This window comes from Pan troglodytes, chromosome 9 (assembly GCF_028858775.2).
Source record: "Pan troglodytes isolate AG18354 chromosome 9, NHGRI_mPanTro3-v2.0_pri, whole genome shotgun sequence".
In the NCBI taxonomy this organism is placed as follows: Eukaryota; Metazoa; Chordata; class Mammalia; order Primates; family Hominidae; genus Pan; species Pan troglodytes.
In genome coordinates, this window is record NC_072407.2 from 51595981 (window position 1) to 51613159 (window position 17179).

General features: G+C 54.7%; 3 protein-coding genes across 4 annotated transcripts; 2 read left to right on the forward strand and 1 right to left on the reverse strand.

Annotated features, from left to right (window-relative positions):
- The first annotated feature begins 56 nt into the window (after positions 1 to 56).
- NDUFS3 (NADH:ubiquinone oxidoreductase core subunit S3) lies at positions 57 to 5435 on the forward strand. Its single transcript, NM_001079913.1, is given in 9 exon segments — positions 57 to 123; positions 234 to 299; positions 1483 to 1580; positions 1793 to 1942; positions 3046 to 3171; positions 3307 to 3426; positions 5268 to 5419; positions 5421 to 5427; positions 5430 to 5435. Coding segments are annotated over 9 exon segments (792 nt in total).
- Positions 5436 to 7519: 2084 nt separating this feature from the next.
- FAM180B (family with sequence similarity 180 member B) lies at positions 7520 to 10110 on the forward strand. 2 transcript variants are annotated; one of them, XM_001151319.7, is made up of 3 exons: positions 7520 to 7814; positions 8681 to 8751; positions 8969 to 10110. In XM_001151319.7, the coding sequence occupies exons 1-3, from the start codon at positions 7607 to 7609 to the stop codon at positions 9362 to 9364; spliced, it is 675 nt and encodes a 224-aa protein (XP_001151319.3). In that variant the 5' UTR covers positions 7520 to 7606; the 3' UTR covers positions 9365 to 10110. The 2 variants fall into 2 exon arrangements, with proteins under 2 accessions (XP_001151319.3, XP_054517345.1); XM_054661370.2 differs by lacking the exon at positions 8681 to 8751 and having other exon boundaries at positions 8934 to 10102.
- A 469-nt stretch (positions 10111 to 10579) lies between these two features.
- On the reverse strand, positions 10580 to 15340 carry C1QTNF4 (C1q and TNF related 4). Its single transcript, XM_508417.8, has 2 exons — positions 15070 to 15340; positions 10580 to 11723 (listed from the first exon to the last, which is right to left on the reverse strand). Exon 2 carries the CDS (start codon positions 11716 to 11718, stop codon positions 10729 to 10731), a length of 990 nt encoding a protein of 329 aa, XP_508417.4. The 5' UTR covers positions 11719 to 11723; positions 15070 to 15340; the 3' UTR covers positions 10580 to 10728.
- Between the last annotated feature and the right edge of the window lie 1839 nt (positions 15341 to 17179).

Sequence of the window (17179 nt, forward strand, 5' to 3'; positions counted from 1 at the left end):
TGGGGCTCCGTGTCCTGCTGTCTTTCCGTCCGCTGCCTAGTCTGCATCTGAGTAACATGGCGGCGGCGGCGGTAGCCAGGCTGTGGTGGCGCGGGATCTTGGGGGCCTCGGCGCTGACCAGGGGTGAGCACGGGCAGCCAGCTGAGACCGGGGTCAGGCGCAGCGGCGTGCCCAGTGCAGAGAGCTCCTCAGGGCTCATCCCGCGCGTCTGTGCCTTTTATCTCCCTGTGCAGGGACTGGGCGACCCTCCGTTCTGTTGCTGCCGGTGAGGCGGGAGAGCGCCGGGGCCGACACGCGCCGTGAGTATGTGCGGGCAGCGCTCTTCTCTGAACTATCGGCGGGGCCCCTTAGGTGCCTGTCCTTGCCCTAGGATGCCCTTCCCTTCGTCCTCCTGGCAAATCTTGGAGATCTGACTTGCAGTGGTCTTCACCCTGCATGCAGAATCGAGCCCTCCCTGTGCCCTTAGGCCTGTTATGGCCCTGATTGTTCCTTGTCCATTTCAATCATCCCCTTTTTGTCTGATTAAACTGTCAGCTCTTTGAAAGCAAGCAATATAACCTTTAGGCCTCAGAGCCCTGTAATAATAGTACCTAGCGTTAATTGAGTGCTTAATGTGTGCCTGGCACCTCGCTAAGCGTTTTAGTGAATGATCTTATTTCGTCCTCACAACAGCCTTATGGGGTAGATAGCATCTTACTCTTCTTACTATAGATCAGGAAACAGTCCAAAGAATTAAACTGCCCAGGGTCAAAGACCTAGTGAATGACAAAGTAGGCCTGCCTGCTGCCAGAGGCAGAAACACCTAACCATTATTCTGTAGCTTGTGATGTGTGATTGCTCAGTGGTTTAGGGTTGCATGAATGAGTATGTACATATTATGTTACAGTCAAGATACACGGACTGGGAGTTAGGAGACCTGGCATTTCTCCTTTCCTGGGCCTCAGTTTTCTCATTGACACACACACACACACAGACACACACACACACACACCTGGGCCTCAGTTTTCTCATTGACACACATACACACACACACTTTCAAGGAGACAGTCTGTGAGGGGTCTTCAAGCCCTGAAGTTCTTAGCTTGAGAACCTGGTATAAACTTGCGTGCTAAGGAGCTACAGAGAGGCAAAAAGTTCAGTTCCCATCCTCAAACAGCTCTTAGTCTGACAGGAGAACTGAGACTACTGCTTTAGCAGAAATGCAGGCAATGTGAGGGAAGAACCGTGGAGTAATTTTGAGAAGAGGTGAACACCCCAGCTGCTATAGTAAGAGTCTTTCTGAGGACCGTGTAGTTAAGGTGGCACTTTACCCAAGTTTTCATCACTCTATTCCCTAGAAGGGAAACCTTTCACATGCACCTTTCTCAAGGTGCTTCAGGGAGCCTTTCCTGGATTTGACATCCCTTACAAGCCTAAGAGACTGCATGCAGGGCTGGCTTTTGCCTTCTCCATTTCTTTGTTAAATATGCCTTTTCCTTCCAGCCACTGTCAGACCACGGAATGATGTGGCCCACAAGCAGCTCTCAGCTTTTGGAGAGTATGTGGCTGAAATCTTGCCCAAGTATGTCCAACAAGTTCAGGTAATACTTACTACTGTTATTTGGGTCTGGGTCAAGAAAGAACCATGTTCGCAGGGCATGTGGGAGTGGGCAGACTTGTTTCAAAGAAACTACAGATTCCTCCATCCCAAGCTTGGACATTTCTCTCAGCATTAAACCAGGTGACTCCAGCTGAAGTTAGCTGTTCCCTCAGTAGCTCTTTGTTCCCTCTCCCCTCCCTTTCATGTGTGCAGGTGTCCTGCTTCAATGAGTTAGAGGTCTGTATCCATCCTGATGGCGTCATCCCAGTGCTGACTTTCCTCAGGGATCACACCAATGCGCAGTTCAAATCCCTGGTTGACTTGACAGCAGTGGACGTCCCAACTCGGCAGAACCGTTTTGAGGTCAGTTGGGAGATCTGAGAAGGTTTTGGGGGTAAGGGTATTAATTTCAGTTTGTAACATACAATAGAACACAGCAGTTAAACTGGAACTTCAGAGTCAAGTAGATCTCAAGTTGGATCTTGGTTCTGCCACTAAATGGCTGTGGGACCTCAGATAACTCAAATATTTTGTTTAATCTTTTTTTTTTTTAGACGGAATCTTGCTCTGTCGCCAGGCTGGAGTGCAGTGGCATGATCTTGGCTCACTGCAACCTCCGTCTCCCAGGTTCAAGCGATTCCCCTGCCTCAGCCCCCTGAGTAGCTGGGACTACAGGTGCATGCCACCACGCCCGGCTAATTTTTTGTATTTTTTTAGTGAAGACTGGGTTTCACCATGTTGGCCAGGATGGTCTCGATTTCCTGACCTCGTGATCTGCCTGCCTTGGCCTCCCAAAGTGCTGGGATTACAGGCATGAGCCACCATGCCCGGCCCTTGTTTAATCTTTCTGAGCTTTCATTTTCTTACCGGGAAAATAAATATAAAGCTGTCCTTATCTTATAGAATGGTTGTAAGGATCCAATGAGATAGTTCAAGTAAATTGCTTGCACACAGTGTTTTCAATACATTTAGCTATTAATATTTTACTGATTATCTACTGTTTGCCAGACTCTGGGATGGAGAGAGAAATAACATGAAGTATTTGTCCTCCAGGAGTCCCCTACACTCTAGTGAAGGAGAAAGACACCTAAACAGCTTACTGTAGTAACATATAATACAAAGGATATTAGAGGGATGCTTTAAGAAAGCAGGAGGGGCACTTGGCCCTGTCTGGGAGGCTTCTTTGAAAAGAGAGAATGTTTGTGCTGAATCTAAAATATGAGTAGGAGACCAGGTAGCCTTGTGAGGTGGACCAGGGAAATATTCCTGACAAAGTGAATAGCATGAGCGAACACAGGCATGCTGACATGCTAAGCTACAGCTGTGGCCTGGGCTTTTGGAAGTAGTTGTAAGCATAGGAGAATCTTGAGGTTTTGAGGTTCAGAGTAGAAGGCAGGGTCACAGGGCAGAACTCTCCCAATGAGGGACTCCCATCTCAGCCCTCCAGATCCTTCTGTTCTCCCTAGATTGTCTACAACCTGTTGTCTCTGCGCTTCAACTCACGGATCCGTGTGAAGACCTACACAGATGAGCTGACGCCCATTGAGTCTGCTGTCTCTGTGTTCAAGGCAGCCAACTGGTATGAAAGGGAGGTGAGTTACTGGATATGGTGGACCTGCCTCTGGGCCACAGTTGCAGAACTGGTTGAGACTATGGGATGCAGTGTAGCCCCTTCCCCCTGTTGTTAGTCTTGATGGATTGGCTGTTTGAGGTGGTCTCTTTCCTAGATCTGGGACATGTTTGGAGTCTTCTTTGCTAACCACCCTGATCTAAGAAGGATCCTGACAGATTATGGCTTCGAGGGACATCCTTTCCGGAAAGACTTTCCTCTATCTGGCTATGTTGAGGTAGGAGCCTTGGAACTGGGACAGCAGCCTCAGGGAGGGACTTGCAGAGAACCCAGGGGATCCCTGGGAAGAAATATGGTCTGTGGATTGTGGTGGTTTAAGAGCATGGGCCCTGGATTCAGATCCTAGCTTCATTTTTGTAACCTGGGGCAAGTTACTTGGTTTGACTGTGACTCAGTTTTCTCATCTTAAAATGGCAATAATAATAGCACTTTAATAGATTTGTGGCTGGCATTAAATAATGTATGTGTAGGCTCACGCCTGTAATCCCAGCACTTTGGGAAGCCAACACAGGAGGAGTGCTTGAGTCCAGGAGTTCGAGAACAGCCTGGACAACATGGTGAAACCTCTTCTCTACAAAAAAATAGAAAAATTAACGGGGCATGGTGGTGCATTCCTGTGGTCCCGGCTGCTCAAGAGGCTGAGGTAGGAGGATCGCTTGAGCCTAGAAGGCGGAGGTTGCAGTGAGCTGAGATCACGCCACTGCTCTCCAGCCTGGGCAACAGAGTGAGACCCTGTCTCTAAATAAATAAATGATGTATGAAGCCTGCTGTATTGTAAAGGCTCAATTGATGCTGTGTGTGTGTGTGTGTCAGGGTCTCACTCTTGTCACCTAGGATGGAGTGCAGTGGTGCGATCATGGCTCACTGCAGTCTTGACCGCCCAGGCTCAAGTAATCCTCCCACCTCTCAGCCCTCCGAGTAGCTGGGACTACAGGCATGCACCAACATGCCCAGCAAATTTTTGTATTTTTTGTAGAGACGGGGTTTCTCCATGTTGCCCAAACTGGTCTCGAATTCCTGGGCTCAAGTCATCTGCCCGCCTCAGCTTCTCAAAAGTGCTGGGATTACAGGTGTGAGCCACCACACCTGGCCAGTGTTATCCATTATTGTAATGATCATTTTAATGATCAAGGCAGCCTTGAGGACACAGTCTGTCCCTAAAACCTGAAAGTAGAGGATTATTTTACCCTGCCCTGACTCTCTGGGAAGGCAGTGACGGGGAAGACACCAGATGCTTAGCCCTCAAAAATTACCTCTGAGGTGGGACCAGTAACGTGAATAAAGAATTTCAGTGGTGCTGCAGGTTATTTGCAGGAAGATAGTGTGTAATATTATCACTCGTGAATTTTATAGCAAAGTAACTGTTTAGAAATGCAGAGATGTGGTGCTCCAGCCCTGCTCTTTTAGTCCCCAGTCACTCCTGCTGTGTTAGTGCTTTGCATGCTCCTATTTCCCTCTTGGGCTACTTCTGGGCAGGGCTATCTCCCTCGCTTCTCCCTTTCACCCCACTCCTGCTATCTGCCTCACCTGGTTTGCCTCTTCACTCTAGCACCTGATGATCCTTACCTTATCCATTTGATCCCCAAGTAACAAGAAAAGCTGTGTCAAATGTACTGCTTTAGATCTGGACTGTGAATATGCCAAGGGCACAGGGCCTGAGGTTGTGTATCTGCCAGTTTAGGTTTACTCTTTTCAGCCACCGACTATTCCCTAATCCTGGGCAAATGCTTACCATTACCTTGTAAGAGTGTGTGGGTGGGTGAGCAGTCAGTTCGGAGCTCCTGATGTGGGAGTGGTGAGCAGGGGAATCTGACTGGTGCTGGCAGGGCATGAGAGGTATCCTACATTTTGGAATCACACACTCTAGCTGGTTGGGATGTGATCTGACGGGTAACACAGACAGGTATGGATGGAGACTTACTGACAGAGGCTGGGACAGGAGTCAGTAACCGAGAGGAATGGGCTGGGGAAGTCACCAATAGCCTTGTGAAAAGTAGGCTCCTGTGTAGCTATAATAAGGACTTCCTTAGTGCTCAAGCCTGCCTTTTGTTCCTGCAGTTACGTTATGATGATGAAGTGAAGCGGGTGGTGGCAGAGCCGGTGGAGTTGGCCCAAGAGTTCCGCAAATTTGACCTGAACAGCCCCTGGGAGGCTTTCCCAGTCTATCGCCAACCCCCGGAGAGTCTCAAGCTTGAAGCCGGAGACAAGAAGCCTGAAGCCAAGTAGCTCCAGGGAAGGCATGTGGATCCTAGACAGCGCCTTATCTATGATTGCGTGTCCGTGTAAATAAATTCCTACTTAGACTTACCACTTTGTGTGTGCTTGTAATGTGGAGAAGTGATACTTTGGGGGGGACACAGGCAGGCAGGGGTGTTTCCCTGCTCTCTTAGAGAGGCACTACTAAACCAGGGAGTCTTTGATGGTTTTTTTTTTTTTCTTTTTTGAGACAGTGTTTCGCTCTTGTTGCCCAGGCTGGAGTACAATGGCGCGATCTCGGCTCACCACAACCTCCGCCTCCTGGGTTCAAGTAATTCTCTTGCCTCAGCCTCCCGAGTAGCTGGGATTACAGGTGTGTGCCACCACACCTGGCTAATTTTGTATTTTTAGTAAAGACGGGGTTTCTCCATATTGGTCAGGCTGTTCTTGAACTCCTGACCTCAGGTGATCTGTCTGCTTCGGCCTCCCAAAGTGCTGGAATTACAGGCGTGAGCCACCGTGACCAGCTCTTTTATGTTTTTTTGAGATGGAGTCTCGCTCTGTCACCCAGGCTGGAGTGCAGTGGTGCTGTCGCAGCTCGCTGCAACCTCCACCTCCCAGGCCCAAGCGGTTCTCCCCCTTCAGCCTCCCAAGAAGCTGGGATTACAGATGCACGCCACCACGCCCAGCTAGTTTTTATAGTTTTTGTAGAGATGGGATTTCACCATGTTGCCCAGGCTGGTCTTGAACTCCTGGCCTCAAATGATCCACACTGGCCTCCCAAAGTGCTGGGATTATAGGCGTGAGCCACCACACTCAGCCGGAGGTCTATTTTAATGGGACTAAAGAGTGTAGTTGCAGACCTGGTGGCCTGCAGGCATGGATGTATTTCTGAGAGGGATTCTGGAGCTGTAACTGAAAGTTCTCAACAGTCCACAGGGTTCAGGATGGGTGTGGCATGGTAGCCAATCACTCTTGGGCTATAGGAATCTCCCTGGTTTCTGGCCTGAGCTGAGAATGGTGGGGTTCTTTTTTTCTTTTCTTCTTTTTTTTTTTTTTTTTTGAGATGGAATTTTGCTATTGTTGCACAGGCTGGTGTGCAATGGCATGATCTTGGCTCACTGCGACCGCCGCCTCCCGGGTTCAAGCAATTCTGCCTCAGCCTCCCGAGTAGCTGGGATTACAGGCTTGCGCCACCACGCCCGGCCAATTTTGTATTTTCAGTAGAGATGGGGTTTCTCCATGTTGGTCAGGCTGGTCTCAAACTCCCGACCTCAGGTGATCTGCCCGCCTCGGCCTCCCAGAGTGCTGGGATTACAGGCGTGAGCCACCGCGCCAGGCTGGTGGGGGTTTTTTGAGACAGGGTCTTGGTCTGTCACCTAGGCTAGAGTGAGTACAGCAGTGTGATCGTGGTTCACTGCAGTCTAGACTGCCTGGGCTCAGGTGATCCTCCCACCTCAGCCTCCTGAGTAGCTAGGACCACAGGTGTGTACCACCATACCCAGCTAATTTATTTGTAGAGATGAGGGCTCACCATGTTGCCCAGGCTGGTCTTGAACTCCTGGGCTCAAGCCATCCTCCTGTCTTGCCCTCCTAAAGTGCTGGGATTACAGGCATGAGCCACCGTGCCCGCTCTGAATTAAGAATGTTGCTAGGAAACAAGAGGTCCCAGGGCTGGGGCAAAAACCACTCAGGAGCTGCAGATTTGTCTGTCTGCCAGGGGACAATACGCCCTAGCCCAGCTGATCTGTCTGTCCAGCCTGCGGCAGAGTGCCTGAGAGGGGAGTGCTTGGCTCTGCCTGTCTGTGGGGCCGCCCAGCCAGCCCACCATGCAGTTAGAAGACTTTGCAGCTGATGCTTTTGGCAGCTGAGGGGCTCCTTGGAGGCTGGGCTGGGCCAGACTGGGTGTCGGGGCTGGCCTCAGTTGCAGGATATTTTGAGGGCGCAGACAGTAAGATGGTCTTACTGCCTGAGCTCTTTCCTACCCTTTGGGAGGGCCAAGCTACAGCTATTTGCTACCAAACACCTTTTTCCTATTAACTAAGCATACCGCCCAGCTGGGCAGGAACAAGCTGAGGGCCTGACAAGCAGGGAGCCAGGCTCCTGCCAACAACCAAAGATTCCCCATTTCTAAAGGATGGAAAGAGCCCCTGGGAGGTGACCGAGGCCACAGCCAGCCCCTCCCTGTTCAGCACTGAAGAATGACATGCATTACAGAGCTCTGGAGCAGCCTGCAGTGGAAAGTTGGAGCTGAGGTGTGTGGCAGGCAGATGAGGGAGCAGAGAACTGCTGAACAGAGTGAGACTCAGAGGACGTGGTTGAGCATGGCTGCGACCCTGCAGTTCCTGGCTTGCCTGGTGGTAGCCATTTGTCTCCTCTCTGGTGTGACTACAACCCAGCCCCATGCAGGTACCAGGCTTCAGGGTGGGTGGAGAGGAGCCAAGGCTGCTGGCTGACAGCAGTTAACAGTTGGCTCTATTTGAGGCTAGTCGGGCATAGAAGCGTGGGCATGGTGGGTACCAGGCTGATGTGTGCTGTGGTGGGTGACAGTGTGGGCCCCACCCCCAGAACTGGAAAGGTACAGGTGACACCTAGGGAGATAGCCCTAGGTGCTCTTAATGCTGGCCCTGGGCTCATTCCCACTGATGCCCAAAGCAGGGTCTCTTGACCTGCCTGGGCTTGGAACAAACATTGCAAGGGTGAGGCAACACCCCAAGGTGTGGGCCGGACGGAGCTGCCACAGACATCCTCCCCTGCTCTGTCCTCCCTGCCTCACATCCTCCCCTGCCCTGTCCTCCCTGCCCTGTCTTCCTCCTCCCTCCCTTACTGCTGAGGAGGAGCAGGGAGAGTAGGCTCTTTCCAAAGAGGTCTTTGTCCTTGGGAGAGTCACTGGCACTGTTTTAGGTGACTTTATCCTCAGATGACTATAGGGAGGGGAGGAGGGTAGGGAAGGGTCTTGTGACCCGTTGGCCTGGAGCTCTTTAACAAGGGCATTGTGCAATTTAAAGGAGGTGTCCTGGGCATTTGCCAACATGGTAACTGGGCTTGGAATGATGCTTTTGAGATCAGAAGACCTATGTCTGGGAGGGTGAATGTCAATGTGCATGTGTGTGCGTGAGAGGGAGGGGAAAGGGGGGCATGGGATGGCATTCCTGCCCTTTTGTAGAATGATGAAGCACTCGGGACCTCTACCAGGCAGCAGAGGGGCACTTCTGGGAGGCTGGGGTGTTCATGGTGTAGCATGGCAGGGGCCTGACTCCTCTCTGCTGCCCCAGGGCAGCCCATGGACAGCACCAGCGTGGGAGGTGGCCTGCAGGAGCCAGAGGTCCCGGAAGTGATGTTTGAGGTCTTTCCTCCCAGCCTGGGACATGGGGGTGGGCACGTCCAGAGGTCCCTAAGCTCAGGGTTGGGAAGGGGGATGTCTCAGGGTGGACCTGCTAGGGTTGGGGGGGGCAAGCCAGCATGCGTCCTGCTGCCTGCTTCTGCCCCTTCCCCCAGTCCACTCTTGCTCCCTGCCCTGCTCCCCAGGCCACAGCCCACCCCTTACATGGCTCCCCTTGCAGCTGCTCTGGGCTGGGCTGGAGCTGGATGTCATGGGGCAGCTGCACATCCAGGATGAGGAACTAGCGTCCACACACCCAGGCCGCCGACTCAGACTCCTCCTGCAGCACCACGTGCCCAGTGACTTGCAGGGCACTGAGCAGCGGCTGCAGCAGCTCCAGGACCTGCGGAAGGGGCCTCCTCTTAGCACTTGGGACTTTGAACATCTGCTCCTCACAGGCCTGTCCTGCGTCTACCGGCTCCACGCAGCTAGTGAGGCTGAGGAACGGGGCCGCTGGGCCCAGGTCTTCGCTCTCCTGGCACAGGAAACACTCTGGGACCTGTGCAAAGGTTTCTGCCCCCAGGACCGGCCCCCTTCCCTGGGGTCCTGGGCCTCCATCCTTGACCCCTTCCCCTGACCCTCCTCTTTTGTTCTTTCACCTGCCATTACCCCCTCCCATCTCCTCCTCAACCCCCCAGGCAGACCCATCTTGCGCAGGGGCTTCTGTCTGGCATCTGATTCTTTTCACCGTGTTCAGATCTCTGGGCTTGGCTTGCATCCTGGACACCCCCTCTCTGCTTACCCCGACCCGATCTTGTTTCCTAGATCTTGAGAGGCTAAGAACCCAGGCTCTGGGTCGCAAGGAGTGCGCAAGGAGTGGGCACAGAGCTAAGGGCACGACTTGCAGGCAGTGTGTGTGTGAGTGTGTGTGTGTGTGGAGATCAGGGGTCAGGGTTGAGAAGTGTGTTCAAGAGATGCTGAAGGGAAGCTGCCCCAAGTAAGGCCTGGTCAGACCTTCCAACTCCTACCCTGGCAGTCTGTGACAGGTCCTGTGGAATTCACAGGAATCCTCTAGGTGCTGAGCATCCCCTTTTAGGCACAACCAAAGATCTGGGGTCTCTGAGCCTCCAAGTTCCCATCTGGGTTGGGAGAATCGACTTTTTGAGTTCTGTCAGTTGGAAGAGTGGAGGGAAGCAGGGGGAGGGAGGAACATTATCTCTTTTGGGGTAGGGAGGCAATATCTCAACAAGCGTCGGGTGAACACCTCAGAGGGGGGAGTAAGGCTGGGAGACCAAGGAGAGACAAGCGGAGGTGGGCTGGAGCAGGTGTGGCCCTGATTCTGTGTTGCTCTTCTCATAAAATGTTCTGTTTCGGCCTCCTGGAGCCTGTGTCATTCTATGTCGGAATAAGCGTCTAACCCCTGCTCTGGGCAAATCACTCTCCCCATCCCGGGAAGGCAAGAGTCAGGGCAACCAGGTATCAACTCCTCATCTCATTCCCACGCCCTGCTGGAAGAAGGAATGCACTGTTTCCTTGAATCCCATGCACCCAGTGGGGTAATGGGGTGCTGTTCCTTGTCACAGAAAGGCATCAGCCGGGGGCTAAGGCTGAGGTCGTAGGTCAATGATGAGTCAGAGGGCTAGACGAGGTAGGGATATAAAAGGGAGGCCCCCAACGGACTAGGCGAATGTGGTTCCATCAAATTCCCACCTCCTCACCCTCCCAGGGTCCAAGGGGACCTTGCTTTCCAACCTCCGACCCCTTCCCTGGGCCTGCGGGCCCGCAGTAGTCAGCACCTTCCCGCCTGCCGCCGGCGAATGCGTCGCAGTCAAGACAGCGCAGGGGCCTGGGCTGCCGGGCGCTGCGCGTGCCCGCTTTCCGCTTTATTGGCAGAGTCCAGGCGCGCCCAGAGGCCGTGGCGCTCGCGCGGGACTTTCGGGCCTCGGGCCCGGCCTGGCATGCACGCCCCTGGCCCTCCCGGGCTCTTCTCTGGCCCGGGGCTCAGAGTAGCTCCGAGGCCCCGAGGCCCGGCGGGGCGGCGGGGGCGAGGTCGGGGTACACCAGGAAGCCGGAGAAGGTGATGTACTTGCCGTGGTTGCTGTAGGCGCCGTAGCCGTCGTGGTCGTGGCTGAGCAGCCAGACGGCGTCGCCGCGCCGCAGGGCCAGCATCACGCTCTGGCTCTGCATCTCGCGGCGCCGCGACGCGCCGTCGTCGTAAATCATGGCCTGCACCTCGTCGCGGTTCTTCATCAGCTTAACCGACAGCGTCTTACGCGGCATCTTGCCCAGCGTGAAGGAGAAGAAGTAGGCGCCGGGCAGACGGCAGCGGAACACGCCGGCCGCCGCGTCGAAGTCGCCGCCAATGTTGACGAACTCGGTGTCGAAGGCGAGTGGTCGGTGCCGCGGCCCGGGGCCCGCGTCCGAGCCCACCAAGCTGCGCGTGCGCGCCGCCGAGAAGGCCGAGCGCGGCTCGGGGGGCGCGGGCGGCCCGCGCGCAGGCGCGTCAGCGTCGGCGTCGGCGTAGACTAGGTAGCCGCTGAAGGTGGCGCCGGGCGCGCCCAGCGCGTACTGCGGGGCGCCATGCAGCCGCAGCCACACTGTGTCGCCGTAGTCGAGCTGCAGCATGGCGCTCTGGCTGGCTGCGCGCCGCGCGCCTGGCCGCCGCTGCTCGTCGAAGGCCAGCGCCTGCACCTCGTCGCGGTTTCGCACCAGCATCACCGACAGGCTCTTGTGCGGGGCCTTGCCAGCCGTGAAGGAGAAGTAGTAGGCGCCGGGCACGCGGCAGCGAAACTGGCCGGTGGCCACATCGAAGTCGCCCCCGATGTTCACGTACACCTTGTCGAAGGTCACCGCCATCTCCGACGTGCCCTCCAGGGGGGTGGTGCGTGCCGCCGAGAAGGCCGAGCGCAGCTCAGAGGAGCCCGGGCCGGGGGTCGGGCCCAGGGCCCAGCAAGCCGCTGGGCCCAGCAGGCCCAGCAGAAGCGGCAGCATGGCGCCTGGGAGGGAGACGGAGGGGCGAGAGTGGAGTGTTGGCAGGGGCGGCTTCCAAACGCCCGGCTCTCCACCGGGAGACAAGGGTTCTCTTCCCAGCCCTGCCCTTGACCCACAAGTAGGTTTCAATTTTCCTACATCCTTGGATTCTCAAACTCTAGCGAGCCTCACTGTCACTTGGAGGGCGTGTTCAAACATACATAGTTGGGCCCCATCACCAGAGTTCATTCAGTAGGTCTGTGATGGGCCTGATAATTTGCATTTCTTTGTTTTGTTTGTTTGTTTTGAGATGGAGTCTCACTCTGTGAACCAGGCTGGAGTGTAGTGGCACGATCTCATTTCACTGCAACCTCCACCTCCCGGGTTCAAGCAGTTCTCTTGCCTTAGCCTCCTGAGTAGCTGAGATTACAGGTACGCACCATCACGCCCAGCTAATTTTTTGTATCTTTAGTAGAGACGGGGTTTCACCACGTTGGCCAGGCTGGTCTTGAACTGACCTCAAGTGATCCACCTGCCTCAGCCTCCCAAAGTGCTGGGATTACAGGCGTGAGCCATCGCGCCTGGCCTTGAAACCCCGCCCCCCCCCCCTTTTTTTTTTGAGACGGAGTCTGGCTGTGTCGCCAGGCTGGAGTGCAGTGGCTTGATCTCGGCTCACTGCAGCCTCCACCTCCCAGGTTCAAGTGATTCTCCCGCCTCAGCCTCCCAAGTAGCTGGGACTACAGGCTTGCACCAGCACACCCAGCTAATTTTTGTATTTTTAGTAGAGACAGGGTTTCACCATGTTGGCCAGGATGGTCTTGATATCTTGACCTTGTGATCCGCCTGCCTCGGCCTCCCAAAGTGCTGGGATTACAGGCGTGAGCCACCGCGCCCAGCCGAAACCCCTTTCTTAAGTGAAAGCTTGAACACAGACTAGCAGAAACACTCTGGTTAAAGAGGCCTACAGCCCTGTCTGCTAGGCTTGCCCCTACACCTCCCATTTGACACCCAGGGGCCCTGGTAACCCGGGGGATTCAGGGGAGTCTCTGAGTTCCCCTCAGCTCCAGTTGGCTGCATTTTCCTGTGGTTATTTTATGGTCCTTGGTCTGCCACTCACGCAGGCACTGGCTCTCTGTGTCAACGCTCTGCATGACCGTTACTGTTTAAGCCCCATCTGAGCAGGAAAGGAAATCGCTGCTCCCTGACCCCTTTCCTGGCCTCACCAGGGGCCCTTCCTGCACAGAGGAGGCGAGAACAGTTGGGCTTTGAGGTAGCTTCTTCCCCCTTGAAATCAAGAGTAAAAGAGAAGGTGACTCCTTTCTCTTTGCTTGGAGGCTGGTTACTCAGAAGAAGGAGTGGCGAGCCAGGGGCTACTGGGGATGGACAGGGACAGCAACAATTCCAGCAGGGCTTTGGCAAGGCTGTGAAGTCAGCAGCTTTGTTCCTTGGGAGTGATGGATTGGAGAGGACAGATAGCCAGATCTGGGTTCAGGTCCTGGCTCTACCACTCACACTGTGAAACCTTGGGCAGGTTCCCTAACTTCTCTGGGCATGGCTTCCTCCATGTAAATGGGGAAGAGACCTCACACACAGGCTTGCTGTGGGGGTGTGCTGAGATAGGTGTGAACATGGTTTGTCAACGGCAGTGCTGAGGTGTGCAGATGCTTCTGTCGGTTGCCCTGACAAAAGTGATCTGGTCCAGTTCTTGACGTAAGGGTTTAGGGACTCAGTCACTCCTACCCCTGAGAGCTTGGTGAAGGCACTGCTTAACTCAAAGGAGTCACTCTCTGATGTAGGGATTCCATCCTGCTTCCTAGTAGGGCATGTGCTTTGGGGCTTGAATACCCAAAAGCCCTGATGTGGAAACAAAACAGGAAAGAAATGAGCTGGAGACAGCCTGGGATGTGGGCTGCTTTAGAAAATGCCCTGTATGTGTAGCTCTGTGTCTCTTAGAGACAGCAGGGCCCTGCTGAGAAGGGTTGTCAGGTGTAGATGTGCAGAACGTCCCAGCTAGAATCTAGCTCACACTCCACATGTTAGAGCAGCACCTGGCGTAAAGTATGCCACCTTCTCATTCTCATACTAAAGACCCCAAGTTGCTAGCCAGCTGAATGCTGTCTCCTTCCAGAGGAGGTGCTTTTTGTAATTCTCACAAAGGTGTCCTATGGATTAGTGATACCCTTGGTTAGGACAGGGAGGAGGGAAGGGGCCATCCACAGTGGTGAAGATGGCACCTCACAAGTGTCCAGTGCATTCCCTTTTACAAAGTTCTTTTAGACACATGGTCTTGGCAAACCTACAAGACAGGTGGGCCGTCTCCCATTTTATAGATGAGAAAGCTGAGGCCCAACAAGGGAAAGCATTTTGGCCCAAGGTCACCCATGGAGCACTGAGGTTTTTTGACTCAAATTCCGTATGCCTTCCTGTCACTCTTCCCTCCTAGACACAGGTATGTCCAGCCAATTTGTTCTGTGCCTCAGTTTACCTTTTTGCAAAACTAGGAGAGGAGATCAGAGGAATGAGTCTTGGGATCCAGGGTGAGGAAGACAGAAAGCAAAACCAAACAAAAGCAAGCAAACACATTCTCTAGTGTTTTGTCTTCTGGGAACACGGAAAACAGCTCAGCTTTTCCACACCGCTGCTTTCCTAGTTGGTCCTGCCCCAGAAGCAGCTGCCCAGCAACCTCCTGACCAAGGCTGGTGCACCCCACCAGTGCCAAGGGTCTTCCTGTGCGCCCAGTACCCAGCCTCCGTTTCACCCACACTGCCCAATTCCCAGATCCCTGGATCCTCGTCCTTCCCTGAACCCCCTTCCCTGAGCAGGTCAGAGGTGTGGGAGGGTGTGTCAGGTGGGTGTCATAGCTCCAGGGAAGGAAATGGCTGTTCCTGGCTCTGTCCAGGTGGGGCTCAAAATAGTCATCTTCAAAGAGAAAAACTGGGACACAGAGCTGGACAGACCCAGAGCCCCGGAGCCAAGGCGGGAGGTGCAGCGATGTCAGGCTGAGGGGATCGCAGAGTTCCCCCTTGCCCTGCCACTCACCAGTTAACCCTTCCCTCAAGCCCTGCCAGAGCCCCCTCCCCAACCTACCTTGAAAGCCCCTCATCCTTCCAAGAAGTCCCACTTTCACAGAAGCCAATTAATCCTTATTTTTTAAAAAACAAAAACCAGAAAGGGGTACCCCAATCCCTCTCCCCCGAGACCTTCCCTCCATCCATCCATCCCTTTGGAATGAAAGCCCTTGTGCCTGTTTCACGAAAAGGCTCCCAGGTCCTCCTTTCAAGGAAAAAGGACCCAATTTCCCCGCGCCTCCCCAGCCCCCGCTTCCTGTAAAGGGGGAACCTCGGCTCCCTGCCTCCCCTCAGCTGCCCTCACCTGGCTGCGGGCGGCGGTCGGGTCGGGTTCGGTCTGAGCCCGCGATCTGGCTCCGGGCTGCGGGCTGCGGGCTGCGGGCTGCGGGCTGCGGGCTGCGGGTGCCGGGCTGCGCACTGACCGCCCGCGCTGCGGCGGGGGCGGCGGGGGCTCCGGCTGCTTTTCCCGGCTCTGAGGCGGCAGCGGACAGGGTGCTGGGGCCCGGGGCCGGGCGTGGGGAGGCGTGAGGGAAAGGGAAGGTCAGCTAGAGAGGGAGCCGAGCGAGAGCGAAGAGGCGGGAGGGGGAGAGGAGGGAAGTAGGGGAGAGGGAGGGGCGAGCTGCGGGGCCTAGGGGCTCCGCACGGAGTCTGCGCCGAGCACTGGACCCTTCCTCATCTGTGACCTCCTTAGAGCTTCGTCCTCTGGGTCTAGAGAGCAGGCATCATTAATCTGAGCAGTTGGGGAAACTGAGGCACAGAAGGGGAAACTGAGGCCAGAGGCAGCAGCTAACGCGGGGTGGCCCAGAGCGCTCTACAGTCCAGCTTCCTTCCTAGTGTGGGGAGAGAGGGCTAGAGCTGGACTCAGAGGCTGGACTAGCCTTTGGGCTGCAAGGACAGTGGAAGGTGAGATTTTGGCTGGGACAGATGTCCAAGCTAAGTGGCCTTGGGGGAGAGGTCTGAAGGAAGAGAAGGATAAATGGGTCAATGTTGCCAGTAAAGGAAGAGCTGAAAATAACCTAGTTTTTCCTCCTCACCTCCAAATTGGAAAATGCCCATGGTCGGTTAGGAAAGAGGGAGAAGGGAGTCTGCAGGCATCAGAGGGGCAGCCTGCGTTCCCCGGGGTAAGGGGCAGTAAGGAGGAGAGTCCTTGGGGCAGAATGGAATTTTCTGCTGGGAAGGTTGCTCCTGCAAGAAGGGACAGGATTGAGAAGGGCAATAGGTGGGGAAGAAAGGCCTCTGGAGAGGGAAACTGATGCCCTGCCTCGCTGGGGCCAGGCTAGCAAGAGTCCAGCAGGGCACCCGGGCTGGGAACAGCGGTCTTCCCACGGTAATACTCACCAGAGGCACTAGTGCTGGCCTCCACTCTGGGCTTCGAGCCCATGGGATGGGGGCTCAGACTCCCTTTCTCTAGGCTGCTGTTCTCTCCCCTGACGGCTGTAGAGGTGACGACACTGCCTGGCACTCAGTAGATGCTGACTGAGTGGATGACTTTTGAAGAGCTCTACTTTCAGCAGCCAAGAGCTGGTGCCCTCTGCCTGGCCCTGGTTGACTCCGGAGCCATGGGCTCTAATTCTGCCTCTGCTGCAGGTCTGCTCTGTGGTCCCTGAGAGGCCTGGACCCCTGCAGACCCCCCGTCCTCTGGAGCTTTCCTTTTGGAGCTCTCAAAGTTTACCCCACTCCAGTTAATCTATTTGTCTCTAGGAAGATGTTGGTAGAGGTGATTGGCTCTGCTTCAAGGGTGTTAGGTGAATGATGGAATGAATTAACGAATATGTGCCGGAATAGAAAGGAATGAATGGAGGTGTTTCGGGCTGGATAATGAGGGTATTTGGTGACAGAGGGTGAAGCACCTGTCTAGCCCTTGTCAGATCACAACTGTCTCTTTCACCAACTTGAAAAGTTTGGGCCACAGGACTGTGGGGAGGACAAGAAGCAGGGTAAGGGTGGGATGAGCCACACAGGGATGTCGAAGGAGAGCTGGGGGAGGCCAAAAGCCAACCTATGGCAATCTATGGCCCTTCTTAGGGCCATGGGCCCCTTCTGGATGAGAAGAGTGGAGCTGCTCTCCTGAGGGTGATTCCAATGGTGGGAGGGGAGGGGAGAAGGTATATTATAGGATAATATAATCTCAGTTGAGGTTTGGTTCAGGCTGGGATTTGACACTCCCTGGATCCACAAGAGTTCTCACCAGAGAAGTGAGGGTTGAGGTAGAGATGGGTGGCTGGGGCAGATGACATCAGGATTAGCATCAGGGGACTGGGATAGGGAGGAAGCCACTGGGAAAGGGATATAGAGAAAGATGATGCCATGAGCTGGTGGGTGTAAGGCAGATGGGTGGGCTCCAGAATGGGAGTTAAGAAGAGGTGGCAGCAGGATCCAGAGAAAAGCCCTAGGCTGGTTATAGTCCCTGCTCC

Bases quoted from the DNA above. Each gene is read 5' to 3' on its own strand.
- C1QTNF4 (XM_508417.8), bottom strand. From the start codon at position 11,718: ATGCTGCCGCTTCTGCTGGGCCTGCTGGGCCCAGCGGCTTGCTGGGCC.
- FAM180B (XM_001151319.7), top strand. From the start codon at position 7,607: ATGACATGCATTACAGAGCTCTGGAGCAGCCTGCAGTGGAAAGTTGGA. The intron at 7,815-8,680 runs GTACCAGGCTTC...CTGCTGCCCCAG, and splicing joins TACAACCCAGCCCCATGCAG to GGCAGCCCATGGACAGCACC. The intron at 8,752-8,968 runs GTCTTTCCTCCC...CTCCCCTTGCAG, and splicing joins TCCCGGAAGTGATGTTTGAG to CTGCTCTGGGCTGGGCTGGA.